At 42.1% G+C, this 18,160-nt stretch overlaps 1 protein-coding gene across 3 annotated transcripts in view; it reads right to left on the bottom strand.

Annotated features, from left to right (window-relative positions):
• The window catches only part of ubr2 (ubiquitin protein ligase E3 component n-recognin 2), a 41,802-nt gene extending 31,516 nt beyond the window's left edge, over positions 1-10,286 (bottom strand). For all 3 annotated transcript variants that reach the window (XM_029753060.1, XM_029753059.1, XM_029753061.1), the window contains exons 1-6: positions 10,156-10,286; positions 7,127-7,386; positions 6,578-6,656; positions 3,465-3,575; positions 3,162-3,292; positions 2,891-3,029 (exon numbers count right to left, since the gene is read on the bottom strand). In XM_029753060.1, the coding sequence (XP_029608920.1) occupies positions 2,891-3,029; positions 3,162-3,292; positions 3,465-3,575; positions 6,578-6,656; positions 7,127-7,386; positions 10,156-10,239 (804 nt within the window). In that variant the 5' untranslated portion in view covers positions 10,240-10,286. The remainder of the gene's footprint in view (positions 1-2,890; positions 3,030-3,161; positions 3,293-3,464; positions 3,576-6,577; positions 6,657-7,126; positions 7,387-10,155) is intronic.
• Between the last annotated feature and the right edge of the window lie 7,874 nt (positions 10,287-18,160).

Genomic DNA, 18,160 nt, shown 5'->3' with positions numbered 1-18,160 from the left:
CGTAGGTAGATGACGTAATGACGCCACAAAAAAAATACAGCGCTACACTTGCAACACAGCATTCCTAACCTAGCCCACAATGTCTGCTGTGTGGATCTATTTTGAGAGTCAAAGGAAGATAACAAAAAAAAGGCCATATGCAACGTTTGTGCTGCTATTATTTCCTGAGGGGAGAAAGTGAAATCCTTCAATACCACAAACCTAATGACTCATTTGAAAGTGCATGATCCCCAGACGTTCAGCAACTACTTAGAACAAAAAAATAATACAAAATAAGCGCACACTTCCAACAACTAAACAAGTTCAAGTCCAGCAGTCATTTGAAAGAGTAAGAACATTTCAGCGAGACAACTCAAAGACGAAATCCATTTAACACCAAGATAATGGAATTCATTGCCCTTTACAATCAACCGTTCTCTGTTGTGGATGATGTTGGCTTTTGCCGACTGGTAGAGCACCTCGAGCCCCGGTACACACTACCAAGTAGGCGCTATTTTTCAGATGTTGCCCTACCGGAGTTACACAGTATTGTTGAAACGCACATCCATGATCTACTTGCTATGGGCGTCACTGCTATTAGCTTCACGACTGACATTTGGACCAGCGATGTCAGCCCCATGATAATGCGAAGTCTGACAGCACAGTGGGTCGACAAGGATTTCGTACTGAGGAAAGCCGCATTGCATGCTCAAGAATGTGCTGGTTCTCATACCGCTGCTGCCCTTTCAATGGCATTTGAGAACATGTTGGAACAAAGTACACGCTGTGCTACCTGATAATGCACATGACATGACAAAGGCTTTGGAAGAATGCGGAGTCGCCAGTTTGCCATGCGTAGCGCACATGCTGCAACTAGCTGTGAACGAAGGTGTTTTGGACCAACGCAGCATATCTGACAGTGGCAACAGGTAGGAAGATATTGGGTAATCTTAAACACTCACAGCTAGCATACAGCTGGCGGCAAGCAATACAGGAACAGCTTGGAGTGAAAACAAAAAGGCTTAAGCAAGACTTATCCACCAAATGGAACAGTACTTTTTACATGATGGAGAGCCTGCTGGAACAAAAACGAGCGCTTGGCGTGTACGCAGCCGACTACGCAACAATCAACGTGTACGCAACAATCAGTACAAACCAGTGGACTCTCATTGAAAACATGAACACACTCCGAGCTCCATTCGAACAACTGATTCGAGAAATAAGCTCATCAACTATGTCGGCAGCAGACGTGATACCCTTGGTCACGGCATTGAAACGCCTGCTCAACAAAACTGCCAACACAGACCGTGGGGTTAAAACTTGCAAAAGTACTATACTAGAGGCTGTGAACAAGCGATTCGGGGGTATTCTCTGAGCCCCTTTACGGTGTCGCCACCATGCTCGATGCTAGGTACAAGGACCGCCACTTCGATGCAGACAAGACAGTGTTTACGTGAAATGTTAAGACACCGCTGGACAAGATGGAAACGGACACAGTGACAGCGCGCACCAAGGAAGAGGACCCACGACAGAAGAAGCCACGGACAGACAGAGCTGAAACTTCCCTGCTTGACATGCATGATAAAAATCCTGGTTGAGAATGAAACGACTGAACAACGAAACAGCACAGCAAGTAAATGAAAGAAATAGGTTTTGATGATGTTTTACTGGTAATGGGGACATACGTAAATTCCAACAAAATAACTTTTTGGTCAGTGTGTCTCTGCGAGAGAGAGACGCGTTGTATTTTCATTTTCTGTTACTACGTCGGCCAAACATTTGCCAATGTTATGCCTAATGATCCTTTGGAATGCAAGAATAATGCAATATGTTGTATTTAATGTACTAACCCCCTTTCCCATTATTTGCAGATACTAGCATACCTGACAGAACCTACTATTACCAGGAATGAAGATGTACTTGGATACTGGAGAAGTAACAAGCAACGTGTTGCAAGTATCTTGGTGCTCCCTGTACTAGTGCGTACAGTGAGCACCTTTTCAGTGCAGCGTCACACATTGTAGACAAAAAAAAAGAAATGGACTCTCGTGTGAAAGCTGAGCAGGTCCTCTTTGTGAAGAAAAACCTCCCCCAAATGTTAAAATTGTAAATGGGCAGTCATACTGTAACCAAGCCATCTATAGTCACTGGAAGAAAATGGACTAAGCCCGATGGCTTTTCTGTTTTTTCATGGCTGATTTAGGTCAAGATTTTCATTTAATTTAAAACAAAGGAGTTTTGTTCATTTATTTTTTATTTCCTAAATGAAAGATGAGATGTGTTGTAAATGTGCTCTCATTTTACTAGTCAAGTCAGCTGAGCACATTTGAAAGAGCTGAAGTTGTGCCATTTATAGCAGTTTAGGACATCCTAGAGACAGTCATATTTTCAAGCAGTTAAAGCTAAAATGATGAGCTGCATTTTAGTTTCAACCAATATCTCTTTCAAAGCACTTTTAAGTTTCTCCATAGAGTCAAGATTGGATAGTGAGAAGAGCCACCGACAAGTTAACCATCTTTGTAATGCGGGGCAGCTAAACTATTTGTGTCATGAATATCTGCTGTGCTAATAAAATACATTCACGGGATGTAATTTCTCAATTACAAGTTATTAAACAATCTGTTCCTAACTGAACAAATGACACCTTGTTTCAACTATTTAACTGTACTAGAATGCTTAAAAGGCCGCTAAAATGTTAAATATTGGTTATCGGTATCTGTATCTGTTTTATTGGCAAGGAAAATATCGGTATCGGACAAAAATGTCATATCGGTGCATCCCTACTACTTACAGTAGTAAAATAATGTTTAACTAATTAATACCTGGAGTCAAATATAGATATAAGATTGCAATATGTAACTATAAATGTTTTTCCCCCCCATCACTAATATGAAGTCATTAACACACTCACATCTCTGTCTACTGTGGTGGCGAAGCTGACTGCTTCTTTCTGGGTGCAGTTGACCGCCTTCTGGAGGGTGTAGATGACTTGCTCGTAGGTGTGGACCTCGTCATTGAAGAGCATGCAGTAATAGGTGTCACCTCGGTCTCTGACAAATCAAACAGACATGAACATCAACTGGCTAGAGATGAAAAGCATTTTGTTGTCATGACGACCAGCAAGAACGTGACATGTGATCACAAATGACTTCCTGTGTGCACGTGTGTGGGTGTGTACGTACGGAGGCTCCAGGCCCGGGGGCAGCTCGTCCTCCTTGTCCCAGGTGAGCATGTCCACGGCGTATTTCAGCACAATAGAGAAGACATTATAGCAGCGGGCAATCATGTCTGTTGACAGGTGGGCAAGGGGATCCTGCAAATACACAAATAATGTTGTGCCAACCTCAAAGAATGATTAAAGTGGCAATTAGCAATCTGTAACAACTTGAAACATAATGTGTAGTAACAGCAGTGAATGAACTGTGTTCTTTTATTAGATGTGAATGAGACATGATATACAGTAGCAGTGGCTGAGTGCTGCTCACCTCCTGACAAGAGTCACTGATGTTGGGCTCATGTTTCTGACAGTAAGGGCCTTTCTTCCAGGCCTCTGTGTCCCCACAATCACAGAAACCCCCTCCCCCAGAGGTCGTCATCTGAAGGGGAGACGATATGTGAGGCAAGACAACACAAGTACATAGTCATATGCAGCAGACAGAGAAGCTTCTGGATGGTTTACATTTGGAAGACGACAACAATGACCACCTTCTACATCACCTACATTGCCTTTAAATTGTTTAACTTGGGTCAAACATGTCGGGTAGCCTTCCACAAGCTTCCCACAATAAGTTGGGTGAATTTTGGCACATTCCTCCGAACAGAGCTGGTGTAACTGAGTCAGGTTTGTGGGCCTCCTTGCTCGCACACGCTTTTTCAGTTCTGCCCACAAATTTTCTATAGGATTGAGGTCAGGACGTTGTGATGGCCACTCCAATACCTTGACTTTGTTGGCCTTAAGCCATTTTGCAACAACTTTGGAAGTATGCTTGGGGTCATTGTCCATTTGGAAGACCCATTTGCGACCAAGCGTTAACTTCCTGACTGATGTCTTGAGATGTTGCGTCAATATATCCACAATCCCCCCCCCCCCCCCCCATGATACCATCTATTATGTGAAGTGCACCAGTCCCTCCTGCAGCAAAGCACCACCACAACATGATGGTCCCACCCCCGTGCTTCACAGTTGGGATGGTGTCCTTCGACTTGCAAGCCTTCCCCTTTATCCTCCAAACATAACAATGGTCATTATGGCCAAACAGTTCTATTTTTGTTTCATCAGACCAAAGGACATTTCTCCAAAAAGTAAGATCTTTGTCCCCATGTGCAGTTGCAAACCATAGTCTGGCTTTTTTATGGCGGTTTTGGAGCAGTGGCTTCTTCCTTGCCGAGCGGCCTTTCAGGTTATCTCGATATAGGACTCGTTTTACTGTGGATATAGATAATTTTGTGAAGATGCTGGAGGAAACAGGTACAAGGTCCTTTGCTGTTGTTCTGGGATTGATTTGCACTTTTCACACCAAAGTACGTTCATCTCAGGAGACAGAACGTGTCTCCTTCCTGAGCGGTATGACGGCTGCGTGGTCCCATGGTGTTTATACTTGCATACGATTGTTTGTACAGATGAACAGGGTACCTTCAGGCGTTTGAAATTGGTCCCAAGGATGAACCAGACTTGTGGAGGTCTGCAATTTTCTTTCTGAGGTCTTGGCTGATTTCTTTTGATTTTCCCATGATGTCAAGCAAAGAGGCACTGAGTTTGAAGGTAGGCCTTGAAATACAGCTACATCTCCAATTGACTCAAATGATGTCAATTAGCCTATCAGAAGCTTCTAAAGCCATGACATCATTTTCTGGAATTTTCCAAGCTGTTTAAAGGCACAGTCAACTTAGTGTATGTAAACTTCTGACCCACTGGAATTGCGATACGGTGAATTATAAGTGAAATAATCTGTCTTTAACCAATTGTTAGAAAAATTACTTGTGTCATGCACAAAGTAGATGTCCTAACCGACTTGCCAAAACTATAGTTTGTTATCAAGAAATTTGTGGAGTGGTTGAAAAACGAGTTTTAATGATTCCAACATAAGTGCATGTAAACTTCCGACTTCAACTGTACATACATCTTCCTGCCCTGAAGTAGAGTGTTTTAGAATGTTCTAGAACACAAACAAAAGGGAGTAAGACAACACCAGAATGCATAAGTAAGCACTCAAGGTCATATTTTCCACAGATCAATTCACCCTACCCCCCAATCCTAACCTTAACTGTTAGTAGGCCTAAAAACTACAGTATATACCTGACCTTGTATCAGTGGTTAGGGGCAACTTGTACCTACTCTTGGGTGAACAGAGCTTAAGACCTGAGGAGGATAGGTGCACCCATCCTGAGGCTCACATGGCAGGAGAGTGGCAAGCCAGGCCCAAATGGGATTAGCCTGCCTGATCCTCAGCCTGGATTCAGAGCAGCAACTGGGTAACCCGTCTCATGGCAATCACCCACTCACTTACCTACCCATTCAGCGACAGAGCTTCTACTGAAACCTAGCCAGTAGTGCTGAGCAATTTGTGCTTTTTGAGGTCGGTTCCGTTTTGGTTCGATAACTATTTTATTTTTTTAATAATCACGTTTTTCGGTTATTACTATTTTTATTATGAAATAATTATATTACAATGTTAAGAGCTTTTAATGGAAATTCAAAGCCAAAAATAGTGAACATTCAATTGCCAAAACATTGAAAATATTCCATTGTCTGTGTCAGGTCCACATTGGGTAGACATCAACAGAAGAAAATAGGAAACGACTATGAAATATAATATTTCAGCTGTGTATATTACATACTGACCTGTCTTTAGTCATCCTATTTCGCTGGCCTGCCTAAGTATGCTGCAGAGCTGTCTGCCAAAATACATTTGACTAGTTATTCAAAGTAAATAAGGCATTCTTTCACAAACCGCCTGTGTCCCTTTCGTCGTCGTGTACATTTCTCTCTCATGCGGTCTGTGTGCATCTAACCTAACATAGCAGGCGTAAAAGTTGTATTCTTCCAGAGATTTGTATATAATGATGAGATACTCATGTCTCTGCCCTAACAATGGAAGTCGTTGTCCCAAAGGCAGCTGACAAGCTTAGGTCCAAAATAAGCCCAGAGAGAGTATTGGGCTTATTTATTTTGGACAGATTTTGGCTAGAGTGAAACCTCTCGCTTCGCCTCTTCCTCTCTGATCCGTCTCTGTCCGAGCTGGAAAAAACAGGCGCAATGGATTATGGTCATTGTAGTTAATTACCATGGGTATGCGCAGAACTAGGTTGAATATTTGCTTAATGAAAACTACAACTCCCTTCAGCCCAGCGTCCCACATAGTTCTTGACTTCTCTCGTGAATGATTTCTCTGTAGGGAAACAGCGTGTTGGGCTCACAAATGAAAAAAAAGTAATATAAAAAATGGAATTCATGTTATTGAACCAAAGTGGGTCAATTAGTTGTTTCATAAAACAAAATGACAGTTAATGGCTCAGCACTACTAGCCATTGTTAAGGCTGTTGGCCTGCTTATACTGAACCCTTGAGTGTATGATAGAGGTTGTGTGGACCTTCTTACCCTGTAGCGATGTTCTTTATGCACACTGCCCAGGAAACACTGCATACAAAGCACACAGGTGGGGTCTGCAGCACATTCCCTGCAGGAGAGAGAGCTAGATTGTGAGAGAAGCAGGAGGGACAGCAACAGTACCTAACATTGTCTTCCAAGGTTCCACCAGGTCATGTCTTGATCCCATGCTACCCTCTTACTCAATGCCAATACAAAGGAGTTGTTGTTCAGGAAAAATAAAAACAATACTCATGGAATGAATGTTCAATTAGGCTATACAGCACATACAGTACAATAAGCATGGGAGTGCATTGCAATGGCTTTCCATTGAACACACACTTGGGTGTGTATGGAATTAGCTAGTATGGTCAAGCTGATCCTGTAAACGGAAGTGACCTCGACCTTATCGAGACAGCACCGCTTACTAGGAAGCTTACGGTTTGACCTGAGACTTAACACAGGACCAACCTGACCCAATTCACAGGGAAGGACAGCTAGCATACATATGTGTGTCTGTCTTTCTGTCTGCCTGTCTAACGAGACCACAACTACCCCCACCTGCATGAGTAGGTGGGCTCTCCCACTCTGAACACGTGTCCACAGAGCTGTGATGGCTGGTTGTTCTGCTCCAGCTTGGCAAGCCCCGTAGAGGGGTCCTCCCCACACAGGTACCACTCTAGAGGGGCCTGCAGCAGCAGCTGGGCCAGCAGGTCCTCACTCTGGGGGTTCAGGTTGGGCCCCAGGCAGTAGATCTTGGGTACATAGCGGGCCAGGTGCTGGTACACCTCCTTGTATAGGTCGGTCACTTGGAGCCATTTCTGTGTAGGGGGGGTGGGGAGGGGGGTGACAGTGAGACATAAACATTACAACAAACCTGTTAGCCTTTCAGACTTGAGGGCATTGAACACAGTCCAGGTCCAACTTATATGAATTTGACTTAGTTATATGGGGTGGTCTTTATTGTATGATGAGCAGAGCTGAATCTTGAACGATGAACATACATACGTTAGCCTATAGGCAGGGCTCCAGACTGCAACCATTTAGTCGCATAATGCGACCCTTTGACTTGGCTGTGCAAGTAAAAAAATAAATAATCATATTGGTTGCATCGGCGTGAGCAGCACATTCTAAATGGTCACCTCACTCCAAACGTCCTCTTTTTTTTTTTTTTTTTAGGAGGTTAAAACCATGGTCAAACAGTAAGAGCATTAGCCTCGTGTTTCCTGTAATGAAAGTATCTGGCATGCCCCTATGCCTGTTCTGCTGGGGCCTGCTGCTTTGATAAGCGAGCCACTCACTCCCGCTCTATATTAGAAACTTACCGATGTATCTGCCGATATACTGTTTTACACCGGGGGGATATTTTTTTTAAACTTACTTTTTTTCCCATCCCGAATTCTCAAATTTCCACCCAAAAGGGCAATTGTCCAAGAAAAATCTTTCAAATGTTGATTCCTTACGTTGTTAAATGAATGACATCATGAGAATGACCACAAGTGTTCAGATTAGTATGAGATTCCATTTTTTCATCCTATTTATTGAATATCGGTTATCAGTGGAATAATCGTCCGATACTGATATAGCGGTAAAAGGCCAATATAGTCCGATAACATCTGTCGGGCTCTATAAAATATAACAGCCTAATTGTCAACCCAAAATTCCAGACAATCACTGGATCACTTGCATGAAATAGTAGCTATTTTTACCTATACACGGGAGGAACGAGAAAGACCAGACTACTGGAATTCTTTGCATTTAGGTCGTTATCAATATAGCTAAAAAAAATGATAATCACCTGCCCAATGGGGCAACCTCGGAGCAGGCTCAACTTCCATGACTGCTCAGTTCACTTGCCCCAGGCAATAGAGCAACCCTTAATGTCAATCCTAGCAAATAAGAATTCATCAAATGACAGTGATAAACTAGCACAGTCACATCTAGTACATGGCATATTGTGGCATATGTGGAGAGTGAGCTCTTAGCCTGGTATATAGCCTGCAGGGGGGCAGATGTCACATGTAGACAACATGTAGTCTTAGGCCGAGTGTAAATGGGGAAATGAAAGACCACTGAAGTTGATATTTCGTTTAGTGTGATCAACACAATGTTTAGCATATTTAGAATTAGACTCGATGCTTAATGTTATGGATTGTTCTCACATCTGTTGGTAGTGATTGACACCAGAGCTACTGAAGGCCCAAGTACAAGGACACTGTATTGACAATTTGATACATTTGGAATACATTTTGGCTAGCTAGTGAAGTATTCACAATCAACAAGTGCTGTATCACACTGGGTAGGCCAATTGGGGAATGGAAAACATCTGTTTTACCGTTATTAACAATACGTGACTAGTAGGTAGCATTAATAACTAGCTAGTTAGCTAGGTTTGTGCAAATAGCTAACGTCAAGCTTTTCTGTAACCTGGCATCACTACCCCTCGATCAGACAGACAGCAACTTGCGTTTTGGTACAACAGAAGTACATTCATTTCCAATGGAACACTGTGATTGCTGAGGCAGTTGCAGTGCGTTCTTTGTTTTGTGTAGTACATTCATTGGATTCATCCAATGTATACATCAAATTGACTTGACAGAAATAGTAACACATGTTGAATGTTGAATTTGTGTTGCATATATCCAGCAACATTTTTGGGTTACATCATGAAATAAAGTGTGCCTGCAGGATGTATTATGCAGAATTGAAGCAAATACCTTGTTGGTCTGATCAGGGAGCTACGATGCTAGCTGGTAAACGCCTCGATCACACCGACAGAGCTTTGCGTTTTGGGACACCAGAAGTACATTCATTTCCAATGGAACGATACGTTTGTCTTGCAGCATTGGCAGTTGTAGTGCGTTCTGTGTGGTGCACACGTTGGATTTATCGAACGTATGCGAAGACGGTTTGACAGAAATGGTAACAGAAGATACATGTTGAACTTTTGTTGCACACATATCCCGTGGTTGCTGTGTGCTATTTTGCGGTAACACTGTCGGTGTGACCCAAGCATAACGGCCGAGCTCTCCCTAACTACACCCCACTCTCCCCAACTGGTTTTGTTAACATTAACAGTGCGGATTTCACGGAGCGAATAAGGACAATTCCCAACAACAGATATTACGGGTTTGTTGGTACGCAAGTTATACAGGATAGCTAACTACTACTGCTGCTAGTTATGGAACAACTGCTTGACGTTCAGACAGTGCGGCGAACAAATTGTTGGCCGGCAATACCAAAAATACTGTCTGCCAAGTGACCCTAGCCTATAACGTTAGCTAGTATTGTATAAAATAATCCTGGACACATTCCTACCAATATAAAATAGCTGGTATAGTATCGATTCCAATCATTATATTACAGTTATGCAATGTCATAGGTTAGCTAATGCCATTTTCTAGAACGCTAGTTAGCATTAGCCATGTTCCCGTACTGTAGCCTAGGCCATCATCATCATCGCATTGAAGAAAAACAAGTCGAGATGGAAAAATATAGAAATGAATATAGTCGATGAAATTGGTGCGCCCTATACCCTTTGATAAGAAACATCACATCAAATATATACACATATGGAAACTGTCACATACCGAAGCTGTGTCCTTGGCAGAGAAATTCAGGAATTCAGTACACAGAGCAGACGGTACTTCACGATCAGATTCTGCCGCCGCCATCTTCGCTAGCTAGTCCGTCCAGTGTGGAAGGAAACGGATATCAGCCGTTCGTAGTGCGGACGAGAGAGTAGGGAAACTTTTAAGCTGACTAATGGAAAATGAGAGGCTGTAGGATCAACGATGACACAACATGGTCAGAGAACAGCCCAACCTAGGGGACTTTTTTTCTAAGGTGCACTGGGGACATGAGACACACTATAGTAGCCTAATTACTAGTAGTTGTAATATCAGAATCGCTCAAAATATTCATAATTAATATGCTGATGGTAGTGACATACTCCATAAAGGCATGGCAAAATATGTGCAATACCTTTATTTACACTGTACAATATTAATATTGAGCATGTATCTAATGCCAGACAGACTGCCAGACATTAGTGGACCATTGTTAATTCTCATTTAAAAGGCAGCATCATAATCTGACCAGATCAGTAAATTACAACTAAATGGTTGGTTCTTGATTCACCCAAGCATTTAGGCCTACAAAGCTCTGGGATAACCGAGTCAAATAAATAGGCTAGATTGATAAAGAGGTCACTGGAAATAAACAATGGAAACGGGTTGGGGAAAGATCCCGAATCTCTTCATTGCCCCCAGAAAAATTTGCCTACATTTAGGGCAGTGGCGACCTATCATTCCGGTCAGGTGGGATAGATATCTCTCTCTCTCTCTAAAAATAAAGAAAAACCCTAATGAACTCTTTTGACTGGTACTATATATATATATATATATATATATATATATATATATATATATATATATATATATATATATATACACACACACACACACACACACACACACACACACACACACACACACACACACACACACAGCTCAAAAAAATAAAGGGAACACTTAAACAACACAATGTAACTCCAAGTCAATCACACTTCTGTGAAATCAAACTGTCCACTTAGGAAGCAACACCGATTGACAATAAATTTCACATGCTGTTATGCAAATGGAATAGACAACAGGTGGAAATTATAGGCAATTAGCAAGACACCCCCAATAAAGGAGTGGTTCTGCAGGTGGTGACCACAGACCACTTCTCAGTTCCTATGCTTCCTGGCTGATGTTTTGGTCACTTTTGAATGCTGGCGGTGCTTTCACTCTAGTGGTAGCATGAGACGGAGTCTACAACCCACACAAGTGGCTCAGGTAGTGCAGCTCATCCAGGATGGCACATCAATGTGAGCTGTGGCAAGAAGGTTTGCTGTGTCTGTCAGCGTAGTGTCCAGAGCATAGAGGCGCTACCAGGAGACAGGCCAGTACATAAGGAGATGTGGAGGAGGCCGTAGGAGGGCAACAACCCAGCAGCAGGACCGCTACCTCTGCCTTTGTGCAAGGAGGAGCAGGAGAAGCACTGCCAGAGCCCTGCAAAATGACCTCCAGCAGGCTACAAATGTGCATGTGTCTGCTCAAACGGTCAGAAACAGACTCCATGAGGGTGGTATGAGGGCCCGACGTCCACAGGTGGGGGTTGTGCTTACAGCCCAACACCATGCAGGACGTTTGGCATTTGCCAGAGAACACCAAGATTGGCAAATTCGCCACTGGCGCCCTGTGCTCTTCACAGATGAAAGCAGGTTCACACTGAGCACGTGACAGACGTGACAGAGTCTGGAGACGCCGTGGAGAACGTTCTGCTGCCTGCAACATCCTCCAGCATGACCGGTTTGGCGGTGGGTCAGTCATGGTGTGGGGTGGCATTTCTTTGGGGGGCCGCACAGCCCTCCATGTGCTCGCCAGAGGTAGCCTGACTGCCATTAGGTACCGAGATGAGATCCTCAGACCCCTTGTGAGACCATATGCTGGTGCGGTTGGCCCTGGGTTCCTCCTAATGCAAGACAATGCTAGACCTCATGTGGCTGGAGTGTGTCAGCAGTTCCTGCAAGAGGAAGGCATTGATGCTATGGACTGGCCCGCCCGTTCCCCAGACCTGAATCCAATTGAGCACATCTGGGACATCATGTCTCGCTCCATCCACCAACGCCACGTTGCACCACAGACTGTCCAGGAGTTGGCGGATGCTTTAGTCCAGGTCTGGGAGGAGATCCCTCAGGAGACCATCCGCCACCTCATCAGGAGCATGCCCAGGCGTTGTAGGGAGGTCATACAGGCACGTGGAGGCCACACACACTACTGAGCCTCATTTTGACTTGTTTTAAGGACATTACATCAAAGTTGGATCAGCCTGTAGTGTGGTTTTCCACTTTAATTTTGAGTGTGACTCCAAATCCAGACCTCCATGGGTTGATAAATTGGATTTCCATTGATTATTTTTGTGTGATTTTGTTGTCAGCACATTCAACTATGTAAAGAAAAAAGTATTTAATAAGATTATTTAATTCATTCAGATCTAGGATGTGTTATTTTAGTGCTCCCTTTATTTTTTTGAGCAGTGTATTATAGAAAAACCCTGGAATGAGTAGGTGTGTCCAAACTTTTGAATATATTCAAAAGTTTGGACACACCTACTCATTCCAGGGTTTTCTTTATTTTTACTATTTTCTACATTGTAGAATAATAGTTAAGACATCAAAACTATGAAATAACACATATGGAATCATGTAGTAACCAAAAAAAGTGTTAAACAAATCTAAATATATTTAAAATTTTAGATTCTTCAAAGTAGCCATCCTTTGCCTTGATGACAGCTTTGCAAACTCTTGGCATTCTCTCAACCAGCTTCATGAAGTAGTCACCTGGAATGCATTTCAAATAACAGGTGTGCCTTGGTAAAATATCATTTGTAGAATTTCTTTACTTAATCTGTTTGTTATGACAAGGTGGGGGTAGTATACAGAAGATAGCCCTATTTGGTAAAAGACCATGTCCATATTATGGCAAGAACAGCTCAAATAAGCAAAGAGTAATGACAGTCCATCATTACTTTAAGACATGAAGGTCAGTCAATCCAGAAAGTTTTAAAGACTTTTAAAGTTTTTTCAAGTGCAGTCGCAAAAACCATCAAGCGCTATGATGAAACTGGCTCCCATGAGGACCGCCACAGGAAAGGAAGACCCAGAGTTACCTCTGCTGCAGAAGATAAGTTCATTAGAGTTACGACCCTCAGAAATTGCAGCCCAAATAAATGCTTCAGAGTTCAAGTAACAGACACACCTCAACATCAACTGTTTAGAGGAGACAGGCCTTCATGGTCAAATTTCTGCAAAGAAACCACTACTAAAGGACACCAAAAAGAATAAGGGACTTTCTTGGGCCAAGAAACACGAGCAATGGACATTAGACCAGTGGACATCTGTCCATTGGTCTGACAAGTACACATTTGAGATTTTTGGTTCCAACCGCCATGTGTTTGTGAGACGCAGAGTAGGTGAACTGATGATCTCCACATGTGTAGTTCCCACCGTGAATAATGGAGTAGGAGGTGTGATGGTGTGGGGGTGCTGGAGGTGTGTTGGGTAATTGTCCTGTTGAAAAACAAATGATAGTCCCACTAAGCCCAAACCAGATGGGATGGCGTATCGCTGCAGAATACTGTGGAAGCCATGCTGGTTAAGTGTGTCTTGAATTCTAAATAAATCACTGACAGTGCCACCAATAAAGCAATCCCCTATGGTGGCACTGAGTAAGGCAGCTCCAAAATACAGGTGTTTCAGCCTAGCTCAGTGATTTCTGTGGTGGTAGGGCAGCCAGTGAAAATACAGAGCGTAGGGGTTGGTAATGTTCCCTAGTTTCGATGTGATCGGCTCAGTGTTCTATCACTCATTAGGACACTATGTCACCGCAAAATCTACAGGGAGAGCTAGAAAGTTCAAGCCCCTTTGGGTGCTGCCATAGATTTACAGTAGAAGTGCCTGTCCAATAATGCTCAAGCTCATTGGCCACAGATAAAATTGACAAATTATTTATCTACCGTAGCTTTGATAGGACTGATCATGTCAACATCATACTTTCAAAATCTTAGTTAGCAAGCCAGACAAGCAATGATCATCATGAATCACGTTGACAATCTACTGGCAAATCCTTTTCAATCCTTGTCATATGAAGAGAAATTATAGATAAAATGTCTCGCTGTTCATCGGCCATTGAGCATAAACATTACACAACAAGTCGTAAATCGCAAATTCAGTGGAGAGGGGGTGTTGTCTAAGTCTGGGTTTAAGGATTTAAAGCATCTGTCTGAAAGGATTCTCAAAACATGAGAATTGTGCATCCCATATAGACAACGCTGTTAAACTGGGATTACTGGGGAAATCAAACGTTGTGGCTCAGCTAGACACCACATATTGACGAGCCGTCGAGCTTCATAACCAACAAACAGAGGAGAATAGGTACATGCTTGCCAGAATTATAGCATGCTTTTTAAATGGTGTGGCAATTGTGAGACAGCACTGCAGGGACTGTTTGTACAACTGTTCGTACTTGGTTGTGCACATGTAATCTATAGCCAGTTTTATAGAAATGTCATCGAATATTGTAACAGCTTTCATTGCCTGCGTACGTGCCCCAATTGTAAGAGCTTTCATTGTCTGCTTATACGCCCCTGTTAATTTAACGTACTGTTCGGACTTGGTGTACAGGGCGAATACTGTAAGAACAGCCCATGTTCTGAAATGTCGTTGTCCATTTCAGAAGTGCTGAATGAATAGGCATATAGCCTACTGTTCTGACTTGGTAGTACACATGTAGCCTGTTTTAGAGAAATGTCATCATCGAATATTGTAAGATCTTTCATTGTTTGCCCCAGTTATTTATCCTACGGTTCTGACATTTCTAAGTGACCCCCAAACCTTTGAACTGTAGTGTATATAATTGGCTTGTATGTGTGGGGCTTTAGCTGAGATTGTTCTTTACAGAGTCAAGTATATTCGTCCAGGTCTCAATTGTTCCTTGACTAGCACCATTCATTCTAGCTGTGGATAGTTCTGATGTTAGAGCTTCTAATAGTAACTGTTTCCACTGGTTAAATGGGAGAGAGTGAGGTGGTTGCCATCTTGCGCCTTGATCACACCAACAGCGTCATCGCGCAAAATGGTACGCAGCATTCTCTGGATATGTGTGCAACAAAAGTTCAACACTCACCTACATATACTAAATGATGTATGTGTGAAATTAGTTTTGATTCAGAATGGACCATTATCATGCACCTGTCTCGAAACAGGGACAGTGGAAAAATGTCATCTATCAACTTGAATGGACACTTTTCCCGTGGTTCATTTTCATGTCAGCCAGGTAGGCTGTACTCCTGTTGTAAAGATAAGTAATCTGCTTAATATTAGGAAAGTTGAGAAATAAATATAGTAGGCCTAGCCTATAGAAAGCTGATGGGTTCCTCATCTTTTTAATAGAGGCCATCACTCTGTTCTCATGCAATTGCATAGCCTATAGAAATGTTGCGCAACATGAGCTCATGGCCTCTCATGAAGTGTTTGATTAGATTTTCAATTACATTTGCAATGATATCAGAGAGATTAGAGGACAATAGAGTGCTGAGTACCAGGCAGTTAGCAAGTTTGGTAGGCTACTAATGACCATCAACAGTCAGAGCTTGGAGAAGCCTAGTTACCTTGACTAAACAAACAGTCATGTGGAATTTGACTGCCTTCATGACTTGTGACTGCCGGTGTGGCTGTAATAAAGTCACCGCAACAGCCCTACTCCCACATCATATGAAAGAATGTGCCAACCTGATTTCAAGGACACAGTGAACAGTTGGGAGTTGGGGCCAATTTCATCATAAAATGTTTCCTTGGTGTTAAATACAGTCTGTGAACAAAGTTAAAATGTATAAATTGTTGGTTCGTATTACGGGACACCAAGTTCCTATTTTGTGGTTCAGATTCAATTAGATCTGTGGACCATACTTTTTTAATGGCTAGCTCAAACTATGAGCTTTCCAAAAAGTTTTGATATATTATAGAGATCAGTCCTTTCGGGAGCCCAGTTAATTTATTTATAAATCCCATCATTGGATGGTTCGGTAGTTGGGTTTTCCAAGGGACTCCATAGGCCAGCATAGCTGACCTAAGTTGTAAATTTAGAAAAAAGGAGTTGCCTGGTAATATGTATGTGTCTTTCAAATCTGGGAATGTTCTCAAACCATTACTGTCCATGATATGGGCAAGGGTAAGGATTCCACATTTGGACCATTGGGGGGGATGCAAAAGGCCGCTCTCCAGATCGCAAGGCATTATTGTGAAATATTGAAGTAGGGCATGCCATCTTGATTCCCAGTTACATTGTTTTTCAATTTTGCGCCAAATAAAAATAACGTTAACAATAATAGGATCAAAGCGTAGTTCAAATTGTTTAAGGGATATATTAGTGAAGAACACCTCTTCCAGGGCAATAGGAGACACCATACTTCTCTCTATACTCAGCCAAGGGGCAGAATAATAATTTGTAAACCAATTTAGGATAGCACGAAATGCTAGAGCCTGGAAATACAATTTAAAGTTTGGTATGGATAGTCCTCCTATGTTTTTCCCTCTTTGTAAATGTATTAATTTTATCCGGGATTGTTTACCTTGCCATATACACTATGAATTTGATCCAAATAGCCAGAAGGGGGAGCCATGGGAAGCATTGAACTACATTCAACCGTTGCAATATATTACATTTTGACAATAGGTTCCGCCGGTTAAAGAAACTGGGATATTATTCCATCTACTGAGGTCAGATTTAATTAATATGAGCGTTCTGTTAAAGCTTCTGGCAATGGTTTTATCAAAGGAAGGAAATATATCTGCTCCCAAATATTTAAAATGGGAAACGATTGGGATTCCATAAGTAGAGATGGAGTCCTCCATCGGGGTCTTGAGAGGCAGTAGGGCTGATTTGGTTAAATAAATTGTATAACTTGAGATTAAGCTGAATTTATCTATGATCTTCAATGCATTTGGGGGCAATTCAGACACATTGTTTAGATATAGTCAAATGTTGTCTGTGTATAATGAGATGAAGTGATCAGTAGATTTGAGAGGAATTGGTGTTATTTCCTTTGATTGGGCCAGATGTTCAAATAGGTAATAAGAATAGCAGAAGTGAAATTGGATCACCTTATCTGCTGCTTCTCGTGATTCTGAACGGAGAAGAGCAGATATTGCCTGTTATAACTATGGCTGAAGGATTGGCATATAGTATTTTAATAATATTAATGAAATTGGAGCCAATTCCCCTATGTTCCAAGACAGACCAGAGATATGACAAGTCTAGTTTATCAAAAGCTTTTTCTACATTGAGAGACGATAGCCCAAGAAGCTGTTGTTTCTAATAAAGCATCTAAGATATTAAGTAATAGTCGACGGAGGTTATGCAAGGTTATCAATTTGGTTAAGTTAGTCTCGAGACGAGACGACAACATTTTCAAAAACCGTTGAATATCTGTGTTTATCAAAGATAGGGGAACACTGGGTGGCATCCTTACCTTTTAAAAAAAAATAAAAGCGAAATTAGTGCTGTCTTCAAATCTCTCCCAAATTAACCTTTGTGAACGGCTTTATTAATCATTTCGAGCAATAGTGGACCTAATTGATTCCAAAATGTTAAATAGACCTCAGGAAGAATACCATCCCATCCAGGTGATTTGCCTTTATTCATGCTATCCAATTCCCTTTCGAGTTAATTGAGAGAGATGTGCTACCAGCGAGACGGCTTCCTCTGTTGAGAGAAGAGGAGTTCTTCATTATTTTAGTAAGGACTTAGTCTGGCTTGGTGTGGATTTAAAATCAGAGGTGTACAGTTCTTTATAGAAGCGGGAGAATGTTAGATTGATTAATTTGGTAGTAATCTGATAGTAATTTCCCTGTTTCAGATTCAATAGTTGCTATATCAGCTATTGAACATTGATTATTACTGCATAGCTTGCTAGCCAGTAAACAACTGGGATGATTACGATGGAAGTAGTGGTTGAGTCTTACTCGATGGATGGCAAATTCTGCTCTCTGTC

Source organism: Salmo trutta, chromosome 5 (genome assembly GCF_901001165.1).
Source record: "Salmo trutta chromosome 5, fSalTru1.1, whole genome shotgun sequence".
In the NCBI taxonomy this organism is placed as follows: domain Eukaryota; kingdom Metazoa; phylum Chordata; class Actinopteri; order Salmoniformes; family Salmonidae; genus Salmo; species Salmo trutta.
This window is presented reverse-complemented; position numbering and strand designations above follow the sequence as displayed.